Source organism: Ochlerotatus camptorhynchus, unplaced genomic scaffold (genome assembly GCF_037179485.1).
Source record: "Ochlerotatus camptorhynchus isolate MF236.1 unplaced genomic scaffold, CSIRO-AGI_Acam_v1.1 ptg000215l, whole genome shotgun sequence".
NCBI lineage: Eukaryota > Metazoa > Arthropoda > Insecta > Diptera > Culicidae > Ochlerotatus > Ochlerotatus camptorhynchus.
Window position 1 is genome coordinate 588,645 of NW_027040705.1, and position 24,677 is coordinate 613,321.

General features: G+C 37.2%; 2 protein-coding genes across 2 annotated transcripts in view; one reads left to right on the top strand and one right to left on the bottom strand.

Moving 5' to 3' along the window:
• LOC135703520 (mucin-2) overlaps positions 1–24,677 on the bottom strand; it is a 315,489-nt gene that overhangs the window by 225,569 nt on the left and 65,243 nt on the right. Inside the window, exon 2 of the mRNA XM_065224751.1 lies at positions 15,873–15,909. The gene's annotated coding sequence lies outside the window, so the exon portion shown is untranslated. The remainder of the gene's footprint in view (positions 1–15,872; positions 15,910–24,677) is intronic.
• LOC135703548 (uncharacterized) overlaps positions 2,528–24,677 on the top strand; it is a 50,256-nt gene continuing 28,106 nt past the window's right edge. Inside the window, exon 1 of the mRNA XM_065224791.1 lies at positions 2,528–2,734. Within this exon, the coding sequence (XP_065080863.1) occupies positions 2,528–2,734 (207 nt within the window). The remainder of the gene's footprint in view (positions 2,735–24,677) is intronic.

Sequence of the window (24,677 nt, forward strand, 5' to 3'; positions counted from 1 at the left end):
CTAAATTTATGGTAATTTCGCGGAATCGAATAAATGAGAACGTCTCCGTTGTAATTGATGATGAGGCTATTGATCGTGTTCGGGTGATTAAACATCTTGGCGTGATTGTTGATGACAAACTTAAATTTAATTCAATAATAACGTTGCGAAGAAGTATGGAATTCTATGCCGATTAAAAACGATTTAACTATTAGCAGTAAAATACAGCTGTACCAATCAATCACTTCTCCTCATCTAGACTTTTGCTCTTCCATTTTATTTTTGGCCCATGCAACACAAATATCGAGATTACAGCGCTTGCAGAGTAAAATAATGCGTTTGATTTTGAGATGTAATTGATTCACTTCCTCAACTTTTATGCTAGATGCTTTAAATTGGTTGTCGGTGAAGCAATGAATTGTATATTTGACTAATGCCCGATTCAAAGTAAATTTGGACGCATTCAAGTGATCATAACATAAGAATTAAACAACATACACGCTTGATCAAAACGTCAAACAAAAGGGTATTTATTCAGCTTTCAAACGATATATGACAAGTTATTACATTTCACCATTTCGAACGAACTGTCACACTTTACTTGTGATCGATGCCATCGTGACCTGCACAGTCGCTGGTGACACAGTACCGGCGAACTTATTCCACTTTAAACGCATTTGTTGTGCATTTGACACTTCTTTACCGCATCCTCGAAGTTTTCGCTTGACAATTGCCCAATATTTTTCGATCGGTCTGAACTCAGGGCAATTCGGAGGATTAACCTCTTTGGCGACGAAATTAACATTGTTTGCAGCATACCATTCTAGTACCTCCTTAGAGTAGTGGCAGCTGGCTAGATCCGGCCAAAACATAACGTTGGTCTTGTGTTGCTGAATGAAGGGTTAAATCCGCTTTTTCAGACACTCTTTAATCTAAACCTTTGACGTCATTGTGTGAGATGTGATGAAAACCTTGGTTTTAAGGCCACAACTACAGATTCCTTGCCAAATCATAGTTTCCGAGCAAACTTATTTGCAAAAACAAATTTATACCTGGAAGGGACATCCCCACGACCAGTTGCCAGGTAAAAATTTCGTCCGGGGATTTGTTTATAATCCATTTTGACATATATTTCGTCATCCATTAAAATACAGCCATCATATTTCGTCAAAACTCGTTTGTATAGTAATCGTGCTCGCTTTTTGGCCTCTAAATTTTGTTTCAGGGAGCGATTCGGATGTTTACTGGCACAAAAAGACTTATATTCTTCTCTTGAAAGAGTGTTACGCACGGTGGAAAAGTTGTAATCGTATTTCTTTGCCAAATCACGTGTCTCCATACCTGGGTTGCTTTTCACGTACCTCAACACCTTTCTCCTCAGCGCTTTGACCCTAGTGCCACTTTTATGATAGATGCGCTGTGCTCTATCTACACTCAGAGTATCCTTGTAACGTTTGATTACAAGACTCACCGTTGAATTTGGGAATTTTAACACTTTTGCTATTTTTGAGGCAGACCACGAAGGGTTCTCTAGATGTTTATGCATAATTAATTTTCTTTTCTCAAGTTACATGATCCGTAATTTCGGGATGCGTCGATCAATCGAGAAAAACTTTTCACCAATTTTTTCGTCAATGAAACATCAACAAATGCCTCTCAAACGTTTTTTGTTCCAACCAATAAGGGCGCGGTGGTGTGTTAAACCGTGCGACCAGATTTACTTTGAATCGAGCTTTATGGTGTTCATTTTTAAAGTAGATAACGATTTGCTGCCTCGATATTTGTGTAATCGAATTGAAAGTGGAAATCACTTTCATAGATATAATACTAGAAACGCGGATGAAATAAGAACACCACATTTCTTGACCTGTGCTTCACAAAATTTATTGTATTTTAAAGGAATAAATATTTTCAATTCGCTACCTAGACATATTAAACGTGCAACTACACTAACATAATTTAAGAGACATTGCATTTCACACGTTGAAGCTGTTTTTGAACAGTTATCTAAAGAATTTAGTTTTATTAAATGACAAATTATGTATCTTGACGAAGTTTGTAGCGAATTGTTTTGTATGGATAGCGGATTAGACTTGCCATCAACGCATCGAAGACAAAATACATGAGAGGAAGAACTAGGGAAGACAACGTTAGCCTCCCACCCCGAGTTCAGATTGACGGTGATGAAATAGAGGTGGTCGATGAGTTCGTGCATTTGAGCTCACTGGTGACCACCAAAAATGATACCAGCAGAGAAATTCAAGACGCATTATGGCAGGGAATCGTGCCTACTTTGGACTCCGGAAAATTTACCGCCGCGCGAAGTTGACTTTCTAAAAGACGCTGATTAGACCGGTGGTCCGCTACGGCCACGAAATCTGGACTATGCGAATGGAAGGTGATGCGTACCATCTACGGTGGAGTGCAGCTGGATGACGGAACGTGGAATAAGCGAACGAACCACGAATTTCACCAGCTGCTAGGAGAACTATCTATCGTCCACATTGCAAAAAATGGGCGACTACGGTGGGCTGGGCACGTCGTAAGAATGTCGGACGACGACCCAATGAAAATGATTATCGAAAACGAATCAACAAGAACAAGAATAAGAGGCACGCAGCGGGAAAGGTGGATCGACCAAATAGAAGGCGACCTGCAGACTACGACGCTGGCGAAGTGTGTTCATGGATCGAGTAGAGTGGAGACGACTTCTTCGGACAGCAGAGCACAACAAAGCCTTAGCCTGATTGGTAAGGTAAGTATGGCCAACATTTCTGGAAAAAAATCTAAAAGAAGCTTCTAAAAGTATCCAGATGAAGCATTTGCAGAAGCTTGTTCTAGAAGCTTATTCTACACACAAAGATTATTTTACGGGGGTCAGTGTTTCTTACTGGGTTTTAAACAGCTGAAAAATCCAGTAATGCGAAAATAAGCGTCACAAATGAACAATATAAACATATTAGGGGAAATGGCTTTAATGTTGGCCTATGGATCTAAGATTGGGCCAATCGTTAGAAATCTGTTATTTATCAATTTTATCTAGTTGAATGCTTCATTGGGACGGTACTAATGGATACTTTTGGTCGCTATTGAAAATTTAGTTGATTGCTGAATTTATGTATGGGCCCAAATTAGGGGCAATTAGGCCGACATTACATACAATTCCCCTATATGTTTTATCATCAAAAAAATTTTGATGACTTTTTCAGCTGATCAAATACTCAGTAAAAACTGACCGAACAGGGAGGCCGTGATTTTGTGTGTAGAAGCTTATTCTAAAAGCTTGTCTTAAAAGCTTATTCTAGAAGCATATTCTAGAAGCTTATTCTAGAAGCTAACCCAACAAATAATTTGAACTGATTAAAGGCTGAAGGAGCCAGCTAAAGAAGCATATTTTTGCCTTAATAAGCTCTTATCCTGCTTTGAATGATTTGTGGGTATGCTAGAACCAGGGTTGCTTCCACTCACTTGCTATAAAAAAATATTTTTCGGAATTATGCAATCATTAGATGTTATAATGATATGTTGTACTAGTAAGTAACAAGAAGAGGGTGTAAAGTATGTGTTTGACTCATAAAACCTGTCAATTTCGCTTTCAGAGCGTCACAATCAGCGATCTTATGATTCGTGAGCGTTCACTCAGAGTGAGCACTCACGAGTCGTAAAATCGCTGATTGTGACGCACTGAAAGCAATATTGACAGATTTAATGTGTCAAACATATACTTCATGACCTCTTCTTGTAATTTACAAGTACTTATTAGCATTATACTATTTCATGATTTCATAATTCCAAAAAAACATTTTTTTATAGCAAGTGAGTGGAAGTAACCCTGGCTAGAACCTTATTCTAGAACTTTATTCTAGAAGCATATTCTAGAAGCTTATTCTAGAAGCTACCCAATAAAAAATTTGAACTGATCAAAACCTGGATAAGCCATTTTTTAGATGAAGAAGCATATTTTTGCCTGAATAAACTCTTATGCTGCTTCCAATGTTTGTTGCTGTGCTTCCATCTATTAACGTCCTTTTAAACAAACCACCTTGAAGAGGATGGATATAGTTCATTCAGGACGGCCCAATGTTTGTTGGGTGCTAGAGCCTTATTCTAGAAGCTTACTCTGAACGCTTGCCCGTCGCTCCACTCCTCTGATAAAGAAAAGCACGGGCAGGATAGTAAATCAATGAGTAGTCATGCAGTGAAGGTGCAAGATGTATTGATTTAAAAAAAAATAAATTGTTTCCAAAAAATGTAAAAAATATATGTCTAATTTATGGATCATCTATATTTTTTAGTGCACAAACTTGATTTTCTATGGATCAATTTTGTTCGTTTATGGTTCATTGTTCAACGTTTTATGGAATCTTGAAAATTCGTACAATTTCAATGCTCCTTCTTTAGAAATTAAGCAGTGTTTTAAAGGTTATCACAAAAAAAAATTCTTATATATAATAGAGTACTGTATGCCAACTTTGGGAGAGTTGTGCTTAAGCTTCAAAGGATCCAAAACAAGATCTTTAGAATGACCCTTCCGCGAACCTATTAATCTCGAGGTCCTCCGCCTGGCTATTCTTCAGACACTGGAGGAGCGGAGAACGTTCTTCCTGGAAAGGTTCAGAGATACCTGTCTGAGGTCAGATCAACAGATTCTTAGGGATCAAGCATATTAAAATAAGTTTATTGTAGTTAGGTAGGTTATCAAGTTTTCACTTCTAACTATACATGAGAACTAGAAGCCAAACGTAAAATTCATTTCAAACAAATGAAATCCAACCCACATTCATAGATGAAGAGCCTTTCTGGCTAAATCACTTGTCATGTAAAAACTTATGTAACACCTTAATCAATGTAAATAAAAAAATATGTTACTACTACATACTACTTGAGCAACCCAGCAGAGAGTCTTATCACGACATAACCTCAACAATTAATTCAAAGGTTTGATCTAGACAAAGATCAAGTCCAAATCAAGCGCCCACGAAGGAATTCTGTCACTTTGGCCCCACTGAGCATGGTAAAGCCGTTAAAAATGAAGAAAATCATGACAGAAAACATGGACCGTTCTGCCATTCAAGTGTTCACATTGAAATTGAATTTCCAGAAAATTCCCCGACGACGTCATTATTTATCCTCTTAGCAAGCAACGCAAATATTCTACTTCCATTTTCATCTTCGTCTACCTTACATAAAAAAAAAACCGCAACCTCACAACTCGGCTTGAAATATGTTTTGCATATCCTTGTAGAGGTTACAGCTCCGTGCCACAGCTCTGTCGTCGTCGCTCTCAAAGTTCGATCTGCTTCACGATGGAAAATATCCCAATTCCCCATAATTCAGATCGCCCGAGCATCGCATATGCGGGCACCCTCGGACGCCGGTCTGAACCTGTATGTAAATATTATTCAACAATCGCCAATATTTTCCTATAGTACGTCCATTTAACCGCTGTTGCTGCTGCTGCCAGGGCTAGGGCTGCTACTTGCGCACCAACCAACGAACCAACAACGACCAGACGGCATCATGACCCTGATATTACGAGGTATTTTATTTATCCGGAAGATAAACACGCAACGTGTCATGACTTATTCTGAGGAGGTGCTTTCGCGTGTACTGAGTACCTATGTACGGAGAGCGCGAACCATACAAAGTGTACATTGACTTAGCGCCAGGTCCATTACAATTCCACCTTACCTCCGTAGCACGCCTGCGGAAACGAACTTTTATGAACAGATCACGTACGTTGTAATTTACGGAACGCGATCAGCATCGGGCTCTTGAATGAATGTATGTAATTCTGACGTTGGTACCCGACCTGGGATTCGTCCGCTCCCAGGATCTCCGGAGCCCGAGGCGATGTCTGCTGTAGCTATAGTCACTATATAGCCAAAACGGGTTCGACAACTTGTTAATCGATTGATGATAGTAGAAGTGTATGCTAAAAGGTGAATAATCACAGCACGCTGATCATGGGGCTGTTCGGTGCGGCGCTCTGCCCAAAAATGGAGAAGACATTAGGTCATTAAAAAGCTTGAAATTGATCGTTATGCATGACGGGCTGTTAATTATCGTTTTCCCACAGTAGGATTCATAGTTTGTAGAGGTGTTGATCAGAGGAATTATGCATCTATGTTTGGAACGGATTTGACGAAACGGACCCTTGTTAATATTATATTTCAATGAGGGTGCCGATTTTTGGTTTTTGAGATTTGTTTTAAAGAATACGTTTTTTATCTGTTTTACGGACTTATCCTGGGAGCTCCAAAATATGTGGATTTTTTTCCTTGATTCGTTTTCCGTCGATCTTGTTTTCCGTGCTGAGCACCAATGCTACCGACGCCAGGGAGGCAGCTCCCACACCTGGACCCTACCTATCGACCCATCAACTCATGGAACCGCGGACCAACGGCTTTACTTCCCACGAAGGAAGGCGTAATCAGAGATGTTATGCCTCAGAACATTCCGGTGGTGCCGACTGGGATTGAACCCAGGCTTTCTGGGGTGAGATGCAATCACACTTACAACTACACCACCGGCGCCGCTGTTGTAATAAATACATTACAGAGCAAATAACATAATTTCCAAAACCATTGTGAACGTTTATTTTTAACCAAATAAAATTGACACAGATTTTAGTGAGAGGTATCCAGCAACAGTGGCTGTAATATTTCAATTATAACCGCGTTAAAATTGCGCCAATACACGACCTAAGCCAATGTATTTTATTTATTTTTTGTGAAATGAAACATGCTTACCACAATCTGCAGATGTTTTCAAGTTGCCGATATTAGAACAGCTGTCTGACTAGAGGGTCCTTTCCGGGAAATCCCAGGGCAAAAATCAAAGCATTTTTTTTTTCAAAATTACCGGGATTTCCCCGAAAATTGAGAATTTAATGCTGTACGAGCAGGCATTAAATTTACAATTTTGAGGAAATCCCGGTAACCCCCACTCGGCTATTTCCTCGTAGTCGCTTATTTCCGTTCTAAAGGGTGTCCCACATCAAATTGAATCACGGAAAAAAACACTGTAGAAAATTACCTAGTTGTCCAATCCTTTTCAAAATTTCAGACAATAAAATATAACATATTAGTAAGCTTTTAGCATATTTATTTCATTCAACTACAATACCATAACCGTACGCTCACACCTTACGCTTAAATCCACTCATTAGGTTCTGTACAACATCTGGCTGCAGCTTCTTCTGTACGGAAATCCACTTTTTCTTCATGTCTTCCTCAGATTTGACCTCCTTGGGATGCTTTCGTAGTGCCTGCTTCATAATAGCCCAGTATTTTTCGATTTGCCTTAGTTCCGGTACGGTGGAGAGTTCATGTCCATAGGTACGAAAGTCACCCCGTTGGCTTCGTACCACTCCAGGACAACATTTGAATAGTGGCACGAAGCTAGATCCGGCCAGAAGATCGTAGGGTCCTCGTGTTGCTTGAACAGAGGAAGCAGACGCTTTTGTAGACACTCCTTGAGGTAGATCTCCCCGTTTACAGTCCCGGTAGTCACGAATGGCGCACTCCGTTTGCCACATGAGCAGATCGCTTACCAAATCATGTATTTCTTGGCAAACTTTGAAAGTTTCTACTTCCTTACTTCCTCCGGAACATCAAACTTGTGCTGGGCGGTGAAGAACAGTAGCCCAAGAAGCTGCCGAAAGTCCGCCTTGACGTAAGTTTCATCATCCATGATGAGACAATGAGGCTTCGTCCGCATCTGGGTGTACAGTAGACTGATGCAAATTTTGACATTTTCGCTCCACAGTGCTCAAACGGTTCCAAATCGGGTCCTGATTAGTCTCCCAAAATTTGAACTCATTCGATAAGAAACTGACTTGGCACAAACCATTTGAAGTTTATATGGAAATTACTATAGGAAAACCAAATGTTTTGTTCATATCCATCTAACAATTTACCATATCGCTCTGCTTTAAAAAATGATAACTGAGCTCGTAGAAAATTTTGTCAGCTACAACTTTGTCCTTAACCACTTTTCAATATAATTTAAGCATCAAAAGTTATCAATAATTCAAGCCACTAATGTCTTACGATTATGCTCAATCAACTGTTCAGCAGGCAACATTGGTGTTTCTGGTGCTTGGAATAGATCACAAAAATCATGGCTACTATGTCACACTGCAAGATACAGTGTTGCTCACAAAACAGCTGCTTGATCATGCCATAAGATTATCAATCTCTTAAACAATTAATAACTATTTTATTTGACGTTTGGCTCAAAAACTATATTCTGCTAAGTTGAAGCTGAGAAAATTTTCCATAAGCATAGCTTTTGAATTTTTGAACAGTGAAATATGGAAAAAGGTAAGAAGACAATGAACAAAAAGTTTTGATTTCCCATAGTAATTTCCATACAAACTTCAAATGGTTTGTGCCAAGTCAGTTTCTTTGCAAATGAGTTCAAATTTTGGGAGACTAATCAGGACCCGATTTGGAACCGTATGAGCACTGTGGAGCGAAAATGTCAAAATTTGCATCAGTCTAGTGTACAGTTTCCGGGCCCGTGACTTTCCCACTGTATTTTGCCGTTCGTCACGATTTGGAGCCTTCTGCACTTTGTACGTATGCAGTCCCTCCCGGTCCTTGGCTCTCTGAACGAAATACTTGGAAAGATTTAACTTTTTGGCCACATCCCTGATCGAAGCATTGAGATTCCGCTTAAACGCTTTCACGACACGCTTGTGATCCTGATCACTAATAGAACATCCATTCTGACCGCATTTCTCCTTCCGTTCAATGCTCAGAGTTTCGTAGTAACGTTTAATCACACGACTCACAGTTGACTGCACGATTCCGAGTTGTTTTCCGATGTCCCGATGAGAGAGCTGAGGATTGTCTAGGTGCTTGCTTTTCGGATGACACCATTTTTTCCAACTTTCGAAAAACTGACAGCGATAAAAATACAGTGTAAACAATACACTCTAAACAACTTCTAACCAAATTTTCAAGAGAAAATACCCAATGGGTAATTTTCTACAGCGTTTTTTCCGTGATGCAATTTGATGTGGGACACACTTTATCGAGTAGAAAACATCAATACTATCAATGATTTCACCGTGCACAAATCAGTAATACGTGTAAATCCAAATATATATTTCAAACGCATATGTAATTTTTATAACTTAATTGTTCTTAATTCTATTTTCTTCAAACTGACTAAGTTTGGTATTTTACAAGATTAAATTTTTAATTTAATTCAGTCAACATAAGTACATATTATTCAAAATCACTTTGGATATCCAAGCAGTATGCGAAAATTGCGTATACTTTGTTGTTTTTGATAACAGTTGGGGAGTTGTGGGGCAAAATTTCGAACGACAAAACGTCGAATGACAAAATGTCAAATGAAAAAACCGTCGAAAGTAAAAAAGATCGAAGGTACAAAAGGTTGCATGGATAAAAGGTTGAATGATGAGAAGGGGTCTAAAAGTCGACTGGACAAAAAGTCAACTGCTGCGAAGGGGGACAAAAAGTCGAATGAACAAATGGTCGAATGGTTCAAAAAGAGACAAAAGGTCGAATGAACAAAAGGTTGAAGGTCGAATGGACAAAAGGTTGAAGGTCGAATGGAAAAAAGGTCGAATGGCCCAAAGAGGAACAAAAAGTTCAATAGACTAAAAGTGGAATTGTGACAAGGTCAAATGATTCAAAGGTATACAAAAGGTCGAATGGACAAAAGGTCAAATAATTAGAAGGGAGTTTGAATGTCGAATGGAAAAATTGTCGAATGGACAAAAGGTCGAATGGCACAAAGAGAGAATACATTATAATAATTCACATAGATATCTAATGAAAATAGAAGAAAATAATATTTTTTGCAAACAATAAGCACAGTCCTTTCGAATAATAATTTTGTTGTGGTTTATGACACTGGGTGTTAAGATGCCATTAGAATAATTTTTTCTTTCTTTTCATCTCTGCGCGTTCTTTCCTATAGCCTCTGGTTGAATCCTTCGGAACAGTATTCGTATTGGAAGGGCTTTGTTATGTCTTTTTTACAAGCTGATGTTGAATCAATCAAATTTATTGCAGATTGTATGGTTTTTTTTTTATTCCCATTCGTAGGTATACTAATACTGAAAGCTAGGATTTCAGTATCAATATTTTTCCTTCTTTGCATCACTGCTCGAAATAATGTATTGATTTTGATGATTACCCTAACAAAATTTGTTTGGTTATTTTGCTTAACGACATGTTCAGGGTATCATCCAAACAATATGCCTAATAGTTCTATAATTTGCGTTATCGTTCGGGTATGTTATTTCTTTAATAAGGGTAGTCATTTAAACGTAACGGTGCCTTAAGTCTGGCAAGTATGCTTGCCACTATATGCCATCTACCCAATCACAACTTAATGTACTGTCATTCGACCTTTTGTGCCTCTTTGTATCATTCGACGTTTATTCCATTCAACCGTTTGCCCTTCTTCTCATCATTCGACCTTTTGTTCCTCTTTGAATCATTCGACCTTTAATCTCCCTTTTCATCATTCTTCCATTCTTTTGTTCTTCCGCATTTTTGGGTTAAATTCTTTAAAAGTTCGGTTCGGTTTTCCAAAAATATAAAATGATCAGTTGGGACCAACTATGTTTACATTTTGTGTTTATTTTAATATTGTTATCATTTTCTACTACAGTTATGTCTATTTTTGTAAGAAATGGTCAAAAGTTGTAATTTCCTTTGAACTTGCGTCAGATGTTCCTTCATGTTTGTTTGAAGTTGTGATTAATTTCAATTTCGTTAAACTTTGCGATCAAATTTGATTCAAAAGTGCGATAAATTTATTTTGCAATTATTACCAATTTTGTATTAAAGTTCGGCATTTCAATGCAGGCTGAGAGCAAATTTGGGTATTATTTTCAATCAATCTCTTGAACTAAAAAAAAATTCTTAATGGAATTTTTTGTTTAAAAAGGCATGATCAATTTAATTGAAATCTATGACCAGTGCTTACTAAATCTGGTAAAAATTGTGATTAATTTAATTTAACAAATAAGCCATTCCATAGCAAAACGATATAGAGGTTCGCAGAATTTTGTAAAATTGTGTAGTTTTGTTCCTTATCACAAAATATTACACCCGTAGTTTACATAATCTTAGTTCCCTCTTCTCTTTTCAGGAAGCGAGTAATGGCGCTATAGCCATAAGCTATAAAATGCTAGGACAAGAGTTAGTGCTGATGACGCAACGGTCAGAAGAAAATGGAGCATCACTTAACCTTTCTAGCTTTGATGCTTCCGACAATCAACCAAACATATAATTACCAAAATCGGAACGTACGGTATGGGATGTAGACGTTTCATCCATTTATTGGATTCTGAAGCATCGTGTTTAAATCTTCGATTTAAACAGACCCGATGTTTTCTGATCTTGCCCCTTAAATGCTGCACAGTAGGCCTGGCCTGTTAGATATGTGTTACGCATCTTCTATGTGAAACATATATAAAAAAAAAAACAAGAAAAATTATGGCGGTATATCCATCATTTTCCAGGATGCTTTCAAGAACTGGCTGTGTTGGTGTTAGATTAGATTAGATTAGATTATCACAAAATATTACACCCGTACTTTTTATTTTGTCATTAGGATGACCATTTTCATGTAAGAGTGGTCCTAAAATTCGTTACGTTTTTCATAACTTTTGAACCACTGGGCCGATTTCAAAGATCAAAATACCAAATTGGAGGTAATTATAATTACTTTTTAGAAAAAAAATATAATGATATTAAAAATTTGGATTTTGCTTTGAAAAATATTGATTGTATTTGATTTTTTTGGTTATTGTGGTTTGTAGACAGAGAACACAATATATTTTTAAATGTTTCCTTTTAAATAAAGGGTTTTTTACACAACATATAAAAAAAATTAGCGATGTGTTTTTTTTTTTTTTGAGTTATATTTTTTGTAGCTATCAAGCATTGGGTTTTCGCTCAAAACTCCTATGTGACTTAACTACCATGCGTCATGAACATGTTACAGTCGCTACAAAACAATGGAAACGCATGGTAGCCCAGTCACATAGGAGTATTGAGCGAAAACCCAAAACTTAATAATTTCAAAAAAATATAACTCAAAAACGAAAAAATGCATTGCGGATTTATGTTGTGTAAAAAAGCCAAAATTTTCAAGGAAAAAATTAAAAACATATTGTGTTCTCTGTTTACAAACCATGAAAACCATAAAAAAAACAAACACACTCAATGCGTTTCAATTCAAAATAATTTTTTTTTCAAATAATATATTCAAATATTATTAATATCATTATATTTTTTTCTAAAAAGATGCCTAATAACAAATATATTATATTAACAATATGATCCACTCTTTCGCTTAGCTGGCGAACCGAATTTTTAGCGATGAAAGCACCTCTGTGACCAAAAAGGCTACCAATGTATTTGTTTATCGTCACGAGGGGTAAGCCAAATGAAAATTTGTTTAATATTTCAAATGAATGTATTTCAGCATTTTATTTTATTTGATGACAACAGTGTCATGTCAGACAAGTTTTAAAGTAATATACACAATGTAATTAATGAAAATAATTTGACTCTTACTTTTGCAATAAGTGCTATATTCGCACCCCTCGATTGTAATTGAATGATTGTTGTTGACCTTTTTCAACGCTAGATGGTGCGTAAAGCAATATTTTGCGGGTCGCCATTGCAACATTTGGAAAAGGCATGAATGGATCATATTGTTAATATGATATATTTGCTAATAGCCTTACATTTGATTTGAAAAAAATTATGAATTAAAAAAAGGAATTTAAAAAAAAAAGTTATTTGAGTCACTCTAACACGTAACCATTTCCGTGTTAGAGTGGCTCCTAATGACAAAATATAAAAATACGAGTCTAAAATTTTGCGATAAGGAACAAAATTTTCAATTTTTACGAAATTCTGAGAACCACTTTATCGTTTTGCTATGGAATGGCTGAACTATGAACATTTGATTGTAGGATGGGGCAAATTTCATTTAACCGTTTTATCATTTTCATTGGAAAATGTAATTTGAAAGTTGTGAGTAATTTTCTTATAGGTTCCGCAGTTCCAGGCAAAATAGCGAATAAAGATAATTGTAGATCGATCTTCTCCGATTTGTATGAAACTTTGCGTAATTGTTTGTTATGGGCATTTTTGTTAAAATTCGACCATTTTTCAAAATGGCGCCCTTGAATTTTTCAAAAAATTGTAGCATGGAAACGGCATTTCTGATTGATATGACGCCTGACACAAAAATGTAGAGAACAATAATGTCTTTCTTTTCAAAATAAACAAATAAAATGTGTTTTATTTATTTTGAGTATAAATTCAAAAAAAAAATTAAAACCTAAATATCTCAAAATCTTCTTGCCATTTTTTTCTATTTATAAAAAACTTACAAGAAATGCATACTGTAAGAATATTAAAAAAAAATGATAAAAATCATAGAATAAGAACTTTTTATGTATTTTTTCATAGATAAGGATTTAGAATTTTTTTAAAAATTCTGAGTAAAATTACATAAAACAAGAGTAAACAAAATTTTCAAAACATTTTGCCAAAATTTCTTGTTTTATGATTTATGACAATTTTTAAGTGTCCACATTCCAAAAGTTTGTATTTTTGATGTTCTTTTTTTCAAAAATCGGACAAGAACATTCCGAGATATTTAGATTTTAAACAAATTTTTGGAATTTTTACTTGAAATTACTTTAAAATTTTTTTGTATATTTTTTTTCCAGAAAAACATTTTTTTTTCACTACAACTTTGTCACAGACGCCACTTCGATCAGAAGTGCCGTTTCCATGCGACATTTTTTTTAATTTCAAGGACGCCATTTTGAAAATTCTAGAAGATGGCCGAGTTTTAGCAAAAATGTGAATCATTGCCCATAACAAACCATTATGCAAAGTTTCATGCACATCGGAGAAGGTCGATTCATCATTTGGCGTGGAACTGCTCAGTTGCGAAAAATTCCAATACAAATGTTATTAAATTTATATGGCATATTATACTTTCTTAATTGGAGAAGATGCAAAAAATACCCGAACCCCACTCGTACCCAACTATTCCACGTTTTTTTGTTACCCGTACCCGACCCGTACCCGACCCGTACCTGAAAATTTATTTATTTGCATACCCGTATTCGACCATCTTTACTTCACAGCCCTGAATTATAGTAAATTAGATTCTGAAGTACATTACAGCCGCCCTCCTAATTGCATTCATGAGCTATGTCTTGTAAAACACTCGGTTGACAATCATAATGAGCCTAAAAAAAAACTTACGCAAACTACCAAGCCCCTGAAAAATGTGTGGAACGGAAAGATCTAAATGTCAACCGTCAGCCACTTCTTGTGATTTTGTGAGGAAAACCAACGAAATTAACGTTATAATTTGGGTTGCCGAAATCAACTATTGCTTGCCAAAGCCATCATTTACCCTAAAACCTCTCAAATTGGACAAAACAGCGCCATATTACTGAATGGTGGTGCAACGACACCCGGCCAAACAATTCAGAACCCTTCCGGTATAATCCTACCATAAGATGACGCAGGCGCTACTACTCCGCGGAAAAACCTTTCCCATCTTGCTAGAAGTCCTTCAACCGTGGATTAATGACACTCATTTAGCTTCCTCCTGAGAGAAAGAGAATTCATCCGCGGACATGCAAGCCAATTTCAATCATTTATCTACATCTTTATGGTAATGCACCTGCCGCTCGTGACACCACACAGTCAATATTAGGATACATGACCTCTCGCGGTAGTGGTTGTCATTTCCTATAACAAAGTCTTGTTTGTCTCCGGCTCTTACTCAGCATAGACTTCTAAACGCTGTTGTCGATCTAGCACTACCAGACCTCGAACGCAGTTTGTTTCTCCTCTCGTTATGATCGCACAGTTCCGACCTTAAATTCGTGTATAAATTATGTGCCAAATCATTACCCTGAAACCATAAATACGTGACCGATACCGTCGTCGTCGAGGCGGGTGCTTGAAGTAGAAAAAAAAATATGACGACGGTTTCTGACGAGAACAATAGGAAGCTGCGACGTAGTCTCATTCTCCATCCCCACCCGCGGCTGATGCCCCCGATACCAGATGAGCCAACTGAGATATATGGTAAAACGTGATTGAACTTGGACTTGAAATATGTATGTGCAGTTTCTACCTCCGTATTGGATCGGACAAGCTTCCGGGGAAACTTGCCCCCAAACGAACACACCACATATGGTCTGTTATAACAGTATTGTTGGGATCCGGTCGGTGGTGCTGTATTTGACCGCGTAGAATAACAAACGGTGAATGATCGCGAGAAGAGATCTTCTCCGCCAATGCATGAACACGTAGCACAGACAATGGACGACCCGGTGATAGATGTCCTTTGACGTAAAAAGAGGTGCTTTGCTACGGGTAATTGCTCTGTCGTGTAGCTTAATCAATTGGTTGAAATCTGCGAAAATGAAATTATAAACAAAGCCACAACCCCGAAGTGAATTTTCGTGCAGAACTCAATACACACACACACACACACATAACCGAAGTGGTGCGATTCGTGGAAAAACAGCTGCAAACGGAGAGAGAGAGAGATGAGGTGTTCGCACATGCGGCCTTTAAAAGCGAAACTTGTTCGCTAATTATCCGATAATCGGATCGTGTGTACGAACATGATTTAATTACAAACCGAATGCAGATGGATATGCGAGCATTGTATTGCTGATGCTAGGGCATCTCCGAGATGCAAGAGGGTAAAATTTACCACTCATACAACAACAGCGATAGACTACAAACACGCGATCTTTTCTCGGCGATATGCGATTATTGAACAATGGGAAAATGCGAATTAAAGAGCTAAATTTCAATTTCCGATTGTTCTATTTTGCTTACCTGGATAAGAAAACTTTGGGTCACCGCTATCGATTATCTGTGAAAAAAAAGAAGATTGTTTTAAAACAAGGGTGAATACCGGAGGACATAAAAATATAGAAATTTTAACCAAGATCCATTGAAAATGACTAACTGTGCCATAGTCCCTGAGCGATGTGCTCTATCTGAAAACTTTTCCAACTCATTTCCCCACGGTGAAACCCTTCCTCTATCTCGGCCCTACTGATTTTGCTTCGCGGATGCGCTAGCTGGTCTATGATTTCTCAGGTATTTTTGTAGCGCTGCTGATTGCAGATAAATGATACCCGCACCAACAGCCAGCAGCTCTTGTGCTGTTGTAGGTACTTTCCTCCTAAACGATCAACAACACCACGGAGGAGACCACTAGCATGCGCCACCCATGTGAGAGAGTTCCCACCGAAAATAATATGAACCGAGCCGAACACAACACACTGGAGAGGAAAACAGTTGTGAAGTGTAGAGAAAAAAAAACCATTTGGAAGGCATTTCCCTAAACACTAACAATTATCTTGGCAGCACACGAAAATGCCAAAACAACTCGGTAGCTACCACGGTTAATGGTGCTTAGAGTTTTGTGTACATCATGCATGCATGCTGCACAATGCATGATGGAAAAGTGGGTGGATCGCGCTCATGTCCTCCAGCTGTAAGTTTCCTCCAGCCTTGGAAAGCGACTAATTGAATTCGGGCACGAAATGCTAAGCGGAGAGGGAACGAACATGACTTCTGTGGAAAACACCAGCATAACACACTCGACAATAATGGAAACCAGTCCAATTCGGATTGTGAACCAGGTTCAATCGAGCACGCTGCTATATGCGATACATTGTATCGCAACAATGTCACTGAGCGACATTCCATCAATCAACGAGCCAAGTCTCGCCGAAGACAGAAGGCTTCTTTTATTTTTGCGTTATTTCCCGGCCATCAAAGCACAATTAATGTGCGCAACTGGATACATATAGCATCGATCGGACAATGTTGCCTGCGCAAAAGTGATGCCAGCGAATAGGGTTTTAATAAATCTGGCGTGGTTTTAAACCATCAAAACATTTGGAATCATTTGAGTACAGAAAATGTTCTCGAGATTTGATTGCAATTTTTTTGTAGGATCTACAAAATCTTAATCCTAGTGGTGAACCCAGTTTGAGATTAAAAACTCTATAACAAATTCCTACATTTAAATTTTCTTGATTTAAAACTAAAAATATGATTCTACACGAATGCTCCTGGATATTTTTTTTTTCAATTCATTATTTTATAAGACTTCAGACAATAAAATTTGACGACTAAGCCAATAAAACTCTTCAGATAATAGAGTTACATAATTTCATTTATTCGAGCTAGATTTGTAGCTCAGTGACCGACACATGCAAACCTCTTTAGCGAAATTAAAATCAAAATATCTCTTGGCCTTTGTATTTTATTTCTGTATTACTTTAAATTTATTATTAAACTTGACCATACAGTGTGACACATATGTATATATTCAAACAAACCTTATCGAACATGCCAGAAAAACTTAATGCCTGCTGTTCGTGAAATGTGGGGTACAGAATATGTATGACTCTTTTCAGCATGATGGCCTCATTGCCAATCTTATACAGAGGTGGCTGAATTTAAGGCGGTGGGTATAAAGTTATGGGATATACCTAAATATATCGTGCGTGACTACTTCAAGAAGCGGCGAAAAGGCGACTAAATTGGGAGACGATTGGTTTGTATTCTACAATCAATGACAAATGCAGTGTGGCCAGTGAATTTTCATTTAGAAATTCCCGATTTTTTCCCGGTTTTCACGGTGCAAATTCCAAAAAAAAATCCTTGAATCATATTCAGAAAATACCAAAAAAGTTCATGACCACGTATACACTACCCGTAATAAGTATGGACTCATATATAAAAGTATATCAAAACTCATTTGAATATTGCATCACCCTCCAAAAAGAATAGCATCACCTAAACAATGTTGAAAAACCTGAAAAACGTGCTGAATACGCTTGGAGAAGATAGAATTTGCGTCTTTGGAACTTTAAAAAGTACTGATCACTTAAGAAAAGATCTTAATCACTTCGGAAAATAGTAGAGCACGGAGTCACTTAGGAAAGAACTGAATCACTTCGGAAATGTTTTGAAACAGTTCGAAAAGTACTGAATTACTTAATAAAAAAAAAAATCGGAATCACTTCTAACGGGTGTTCAATAAAAAATGAGAATAATTTCAGTGCCGTCCAGCGCTCTTGTGAGAGCATCGCGACTAAGTTGCGTCGTACGGCTGACCAGAGCCCCTTCTACAATATTCATTGACGTTTTTTTTTTGAAGAATAAACATTATGTTTTTAATAAAAATACTGAATTTGTTGAAAAACCATTTTTTTTACTTGCTATATGACTGAAAAACTTCTCATTTTTTATTGAACACCCGTTAAATGAACTGTATTATCTCAGATATGTTCGTTATCACTTTGAAAATTTCGGAAACGATCTAAATCACTTCTATAAGAATTGAATCACTTCAGAAATGTACGGAATCACTTCAGAAATGTGCAGAATCACTTCAGAAAGCACTAAATCAATTCATAAACGTTCCAAACCAAACCTTCGGAAAGAACTGAATCACTTCAGAAACGACCTCGCTTCTAAAAATTCTGACCCACTTCATATACATTCGGAATCACATCTAAATGAACTGAATCACGTCTGAAATGAGAAAGTACTGAATCACTTCGTAAAACAATCTGAACAACTTCTAAAAGATCTACACTCCCGAACATAAGTTTAAGGACACCCCCAAAAAACATGTTATGTTCATATCTCTAGCATGTTACGTCCAATTTTCTTTCTCTTTAGATCATTTGTAAGGTATTGGTATTTCCTCGTACGCAAATTGATCAATATAATTTTTAAATTTTGTGTGCTAAAAGTTCACCCAAAGTTACAATATTTTTAAAAATTTACTCCGAAGAATCGTGACTGATTTTCTCAGAATTGGGTTGGGCAAATTTTGAAATAAAAGTAGTAGTAGAACACTTAGGGATCGTCCATTAATTATGTCACACTTTTAGGGGGGAAGGTGGTTTTGGAAACTGTGGCGAGCCCTACAAAAACAATTAAGGTCCATATAAAAAATGAGCCAAAGGGGGGAGGGAAGTTGAAAATGGCCCGAATTTGCGTGACATAATTAATGGACCTTCCCTTATGCTATACCATTCATACCATTCAAATAACCTTTGAAGATCGAAAATTGAACAAAACATATTTGCATGGTTTTTTGGGGTGTCCTTAAACTAATCATCGGTAGTGTAAATCACTTCAGAAATGGTCAGAATCACTTTGGAAAACATTAAATCACTTTAGAAACGTTCTAAACCACTTCAGAAATTGCTGAATTACTTTTGAAAAATTCGGAATCCCTTCAGAAAGTACTGTAATACTTCAGAAATTAACTGATTCACTTAAGAAGAATTAGAACCCAATTCACAAAGGTTCGTAATCACTATGGTCACTATGAACTAAATCACTTCAGATTTGCTCGGAATCATTTAAAAAGTACTGAATCTTCATAAAAGTTTAGAATTGCTTTAGAAAGTACTGAATCACGTATGAAAAATTTGAACTCACCTGAAAAATAGTTTCAGTAAGCTTTGGAATACTTCGAATCTCTTTAGAAAAGTAAATACTCATTTCGGAATATTTTAAATTAATTGCAGATATGTTTGGACTTTTTTCGGAAAAAGTTGGTTCATAATCGTTATAAGATTATGTACTCCTCGAAGTACTCACGGATGGCTTTTTGATTAATCTAGTGTGACATAATTAATGCATATCCCTATTTTTTCCCCTCTGTTCGGGACCTATCACCACTGCAACCAGTAAGTTGATCTATTGTAGTATATCCCGTGTCCTTAGTTTAGTGCATGTCGTATTACTCCATCACTATTGAGATATGATAAAGTATTTGATTTTTTCACAGTTGTCATTCTTGCATTTATCGCAAGGATCCGACTCTAACTGAAAGGTTCCGCTATTTATACTCTTCGGAGTGTTGAAACACCCTCCAAAGGCGCGCCTCTTTGTCAGCCAAAATTGGATTTCTTAGCAACAAAATTAAGGAATGGCACCGATAATGACCATGCCAGAGTTGCGACCTATCACAATCACGATCGCCAAACAGCTGATGGTAGTAACGCTTTGTACATTCCTATCAATGTGCTCGTGGAAGCTCTCTCCATGACCATCCATCAAGTTGAAGAAAGAAATAAAAAGCAACTGGTGAATGTCGTCTTCTGTTGTGGTCCATCACCGATCTGATCACTCCCGACAATCACGACATCATCTGTGCTCGTTTTGAAGCAGTTGCTGCTTTGCTTGCTTATGTGAGTGTGTTGGTGAGTGAGCCCAACCGCTTCCGTTTCATTTTGCTTGCTTTGTTTGTAACTCACACAGTCGCGCTACCGAGACGAACTTGGAATGCGTAGGCATTGTTTTCATTTTCTTCTGTCGTTTCGTTTTTTCTCATCGTCGTACTGCAGAAGTCTTCACTGTTTTCGTTGTGCTTTTCATCATCAGCAGTGAGTGTAACGTTTTTCTTGTCAGCAGCGACTGGTGATTGTTGTTTGCCATGGCTCTACCTCTCACTGCGTGACAAAACGATCTGTCAGCGACAGTCGGTTGATGCGAAGATGAGGGTCACGTGAGTGTCATGATATTTTGGTCACCATGCATCAGAACCTTAGTCTTAACCACTTCAAATCTAGGGAACAAAGAATAAAATATTAGGAATCACATAGATGAAGACTAACTAACTATTTTTTTCCTTGTTTCAAGATCATCCACGGTGGACAAAGCCGAGTCTTGTCACTATCAACAAGGCATAAAAAGTAACAAGGACTAAGATGTGTTCCTTAGATTACTGAAAAATCCTGTCACCCTAGTTTGAAGTAGTCAGGATTAGGAATTGGTGGTAGATCTTACATCCCGGAACGTACCACGAAAAGTTGATCTACCCACGTTACAGGGGCATGCATACCCCTAATTGAATCCTGTTGAAAAACTATGGGAAAATTTGTGGAAATGCGATGGATTTCTCGGTTTCTCAAATTAACCTATTGTAAAGTATCACCAGTTTTTAAACATTTAAGATGCATGCTAGCCTAAGCTCAGTTTGTTGGTTCTCTGTACATGCAATCTGGCAATAACGGAGAAACAACCACGAGCGGAATCATTCTCATGCTCAATTATGTCTGTGCTATCCAAAGAGATTCAGTACTTTCTGAAGTAAGTTCGAACTTTTCTGCAGTAATTCAGTACTTTTTCGAACTGATTCCGTGATGTTCTAAAGTTTTTCACTAATTTCCGAAAAATGGTTATGTGTTTCCCAAAGTGATTCTGATTTTTCTGAAGTCATAAAATATTTTGTGAAGAGATTCCAAACTTTTCTGAATTTAATCAGCTATTAAAAAGTAATTCACTTCCACAAGACATTACAAACTTTCCGAAATCAATAGAGATGAACCAGCCTAAGGCTGAAAGTCTCGTTAATAAAGGAAAAAAAAAACTTTCCGAAATTTGTTTTCTTTGGTTTGTTTTCCGTCGATCTTGTTTTCCGTATTGAGTATACACTCAGCTACTTTTTCCATGTTCGGTAATTTTCTACCGAAAAAAAATCGGTAAATTTTGAATTTTACAGATTTTTCGGTAAACAAAATTTATTTTACCAACATTCGGTAATGTTTTACCGATGAAACGGTTATCTGGATATTAAATTGACGAAGTCCGTAAAAATATTACAGTACGGTTTGTAAAACTAGGTAATCGCTGAATTCGGTAAAAAAACACCGAACAAACTGCAAAATATTAAAACGATTACCGAACCTCTGTAAATGATTCCAGACTGTTAAATCGATAGACGTTTATGTTTGTATTTCACGTATTAAAGTTAACCTGTGAAAAGTGATCGGAGAATCCAGATGTAACAAATGAATGCATTTTCTAAATATTTCGTAAGAAAATGATCATTATATTTCAAATAATTTCATGCTTTTCAGATTGAGCTTTTTGCCAAGGTCAGGATTCAGTCTGCTTCTGTACTGCATCGCCACAAAAACAGCCACCTGCCAATAGGACACTTCAGTGAGCAATATATGTACCATTACTGTTATATTTATTATAATTATAAAAATAGTTAAGATAGTTGCAAAAAAATTTTGAAATTCAAATTCACCGAAAAAAATGAAAAAAATATAAAATATCAACAATGATTGTATCACGGAACAGGCCGGTCAAAAATAACCGAATCGATCGGAACATAAATACCGAATTGTTCGATAGTTTTGACAGTTTATCGAAAAATCCGTTTACCGATCGTTCGGTAGTCTTTTCATTTACCGAACGTTTAGCTGTTGAAAGTTCGGTAAAAGATTACCGAATACGGTAATAATTTCTAATTGTGTACCCTACCTATCAACCCATCAACTCATATACTGGGGACCAACGGCTTTAATTCCCTTTCGAAGGAAGGCGTGATCAGATATGTTATGCCTCAGAAAATCCCGGCGGCGCCGACTAAGATTGAACCCAGGTCTTTTGGGGTGAGAATCACACTTACCCCCGCGCCAATTTCTTTCCTTAAAGATTCAGTTCTTTCTGAAATGATTAAGTTCTTACGGAACTGATTATAAACTTTATGGAAAAATTCAGTATTTTCCAAGGTGATTCCGATTTTTTTTCTGATGTGATTCAATGCTATCCGAAGAGTTTCCGAGCTGTTTTTGAAGGGATTCAGTACTTTTTGAAATGATTTAAGCTTTCCTAAAGTGATTAAATTATTTCCGAAGTGATTCAGTACATGCTGAAACGATTACAAATCTTCTAGAATAAGAGATGCTTGAATTTAAAAAAAAAAGTCCGAAAAAGTCATCAGAATTTGCAAATTATGATACTTATAAATTACAAAGTACCACCCAAGCAGCTCACATCCACCACAATAAGTTGCTGCAACTTGATTGTTACTGGAAAAAGTTGCAAACAAGTAACCAAAATTATTCAGTGACAAGTGTGCAGCTAGGGCAGTATCTTGGAAAAAAATAGCGTTGTTCTTCTTCTTCTTCTTCTTCTTCTTCTTCTTTCTTCGCATTTTAAGATTATTGCTTATCGCCTATTAGCCTATTGCGTGCTTTCAACATAAAGGGTGCACTTCCACATTTATTAATTGAGAGCTTTCGATGACTGTACCATTTTTGCATTACATAGTATATTGAGTGGCAAGTACAATCATGCCCAGGGAAGTCGAGAAATTTTCAAGGCTTAAAAATTCCTAGACCGGGCCGGGAATCGAACCCAACCACCATGGGCTTGCTTTGTAGCTGTGATTTTACCGACTGAGCTAAGGGAAGCGTAGTCCAAGACTATGATTTAATTTCACTGAATCTTATGTTCATACCAGTTTCTCCCATTCGATTCATTTTACCCAATACTTTGGGCCTAATGATTCAATACAGGTATGCCTTTTCTTCTCCCCCAACGATGTTTATTCCTTACTTAAACTGCTCCGTGAATGAGTTAACATAAGCTCTGTTAAATTCATTTTTCAATTCTATAACATACTTTTTCAATGATATCACGGCGCACAAAATCTCACCACACACTAAGATTTTTTTACAGGAGTCAGTATTTTTTTTACTGGGTTTTTGAATTGCTGAAAAAGTCGGTAAAAATTCATATGACCGTTATCCGTAAGGAATCAATGAAATCGACCAACTTTATTTTCTATCATTAAATGGGGTTAACATAACAAAGTATATACAAGTTCAGAACAATTTTTCTAATTAATAAATTTTCCACAGATTTTTAAACTTTTACCGAACAGTTCCGCAATTCAAAAACTCAGTAAAACCGTACTGACTCGATTAGTGTGCAGAGGTAAATTTGACAACATAAAGGGTTTACATAGTTGAAGATGCTAATTTCAAATAACAGACTGTAGTGGTAATTTTTATACGATAGATGGAGTAGATGAAAGCATAGAGTTGATAGTTCCGTTAGAGTACGGCAGTGTGAAGATTGTATATAGATATTAGACAAGCGAGCTAGGACAACTTTTAAGGAAGGTACAATTCGGTTTTGCCAGTGGTGGCGGGGAGGGGACACCCCTCACCATCCCTCTCCAAAGGGGGAGTTTGGTAAAGAGAGATGAAAAAACCGATTTGTACCTTCCTTAAAAGTTGTCCTAGCTCGCTTGTCTAATATCTAAAGGGTGATACGGTCAAAATTTGGTCAATATCAACTTGACGTATTTCTTTCAATTTTGCTTTTGAAAAACCTGAACACCCCTCATTTTGAAGGTGTGTGTGTGTAGAATGTTGCTCCTATTTTGATTTTGGAATTCACTCTTCAGTTGTCAAAATGCCGTCCAAGCAAGAAGAGCAGCGTATCAAAATTTTGCTCGCGCATCGCGAAAATCCGAGCTACTCGCACGCAAAGTTGGCAAAATCGCTAAAAGTTGCCAAATCAACCGTTACAAATGTAATTAAAGTGTTTGGGGAACGTTTGTCGACAGCCAGGAAGCCTGGATCGGGGGGAAATCGAAAACCGGAAGCCGCTGAGACGACAAAGAGAGTTGCCGGTAGTTTCAACCGAAACCCTAACCTCTCTCTCCGAGATGCCGCAAATAAGCTGGGTGTATCGTCTACAACCGTGCATTGAGCCAAAAAACGAGCCGGACTATCGACTTACAAGAAGGTAGTGACTCCAAATCGCGATGATAAACAAAATACGACGGCCAAA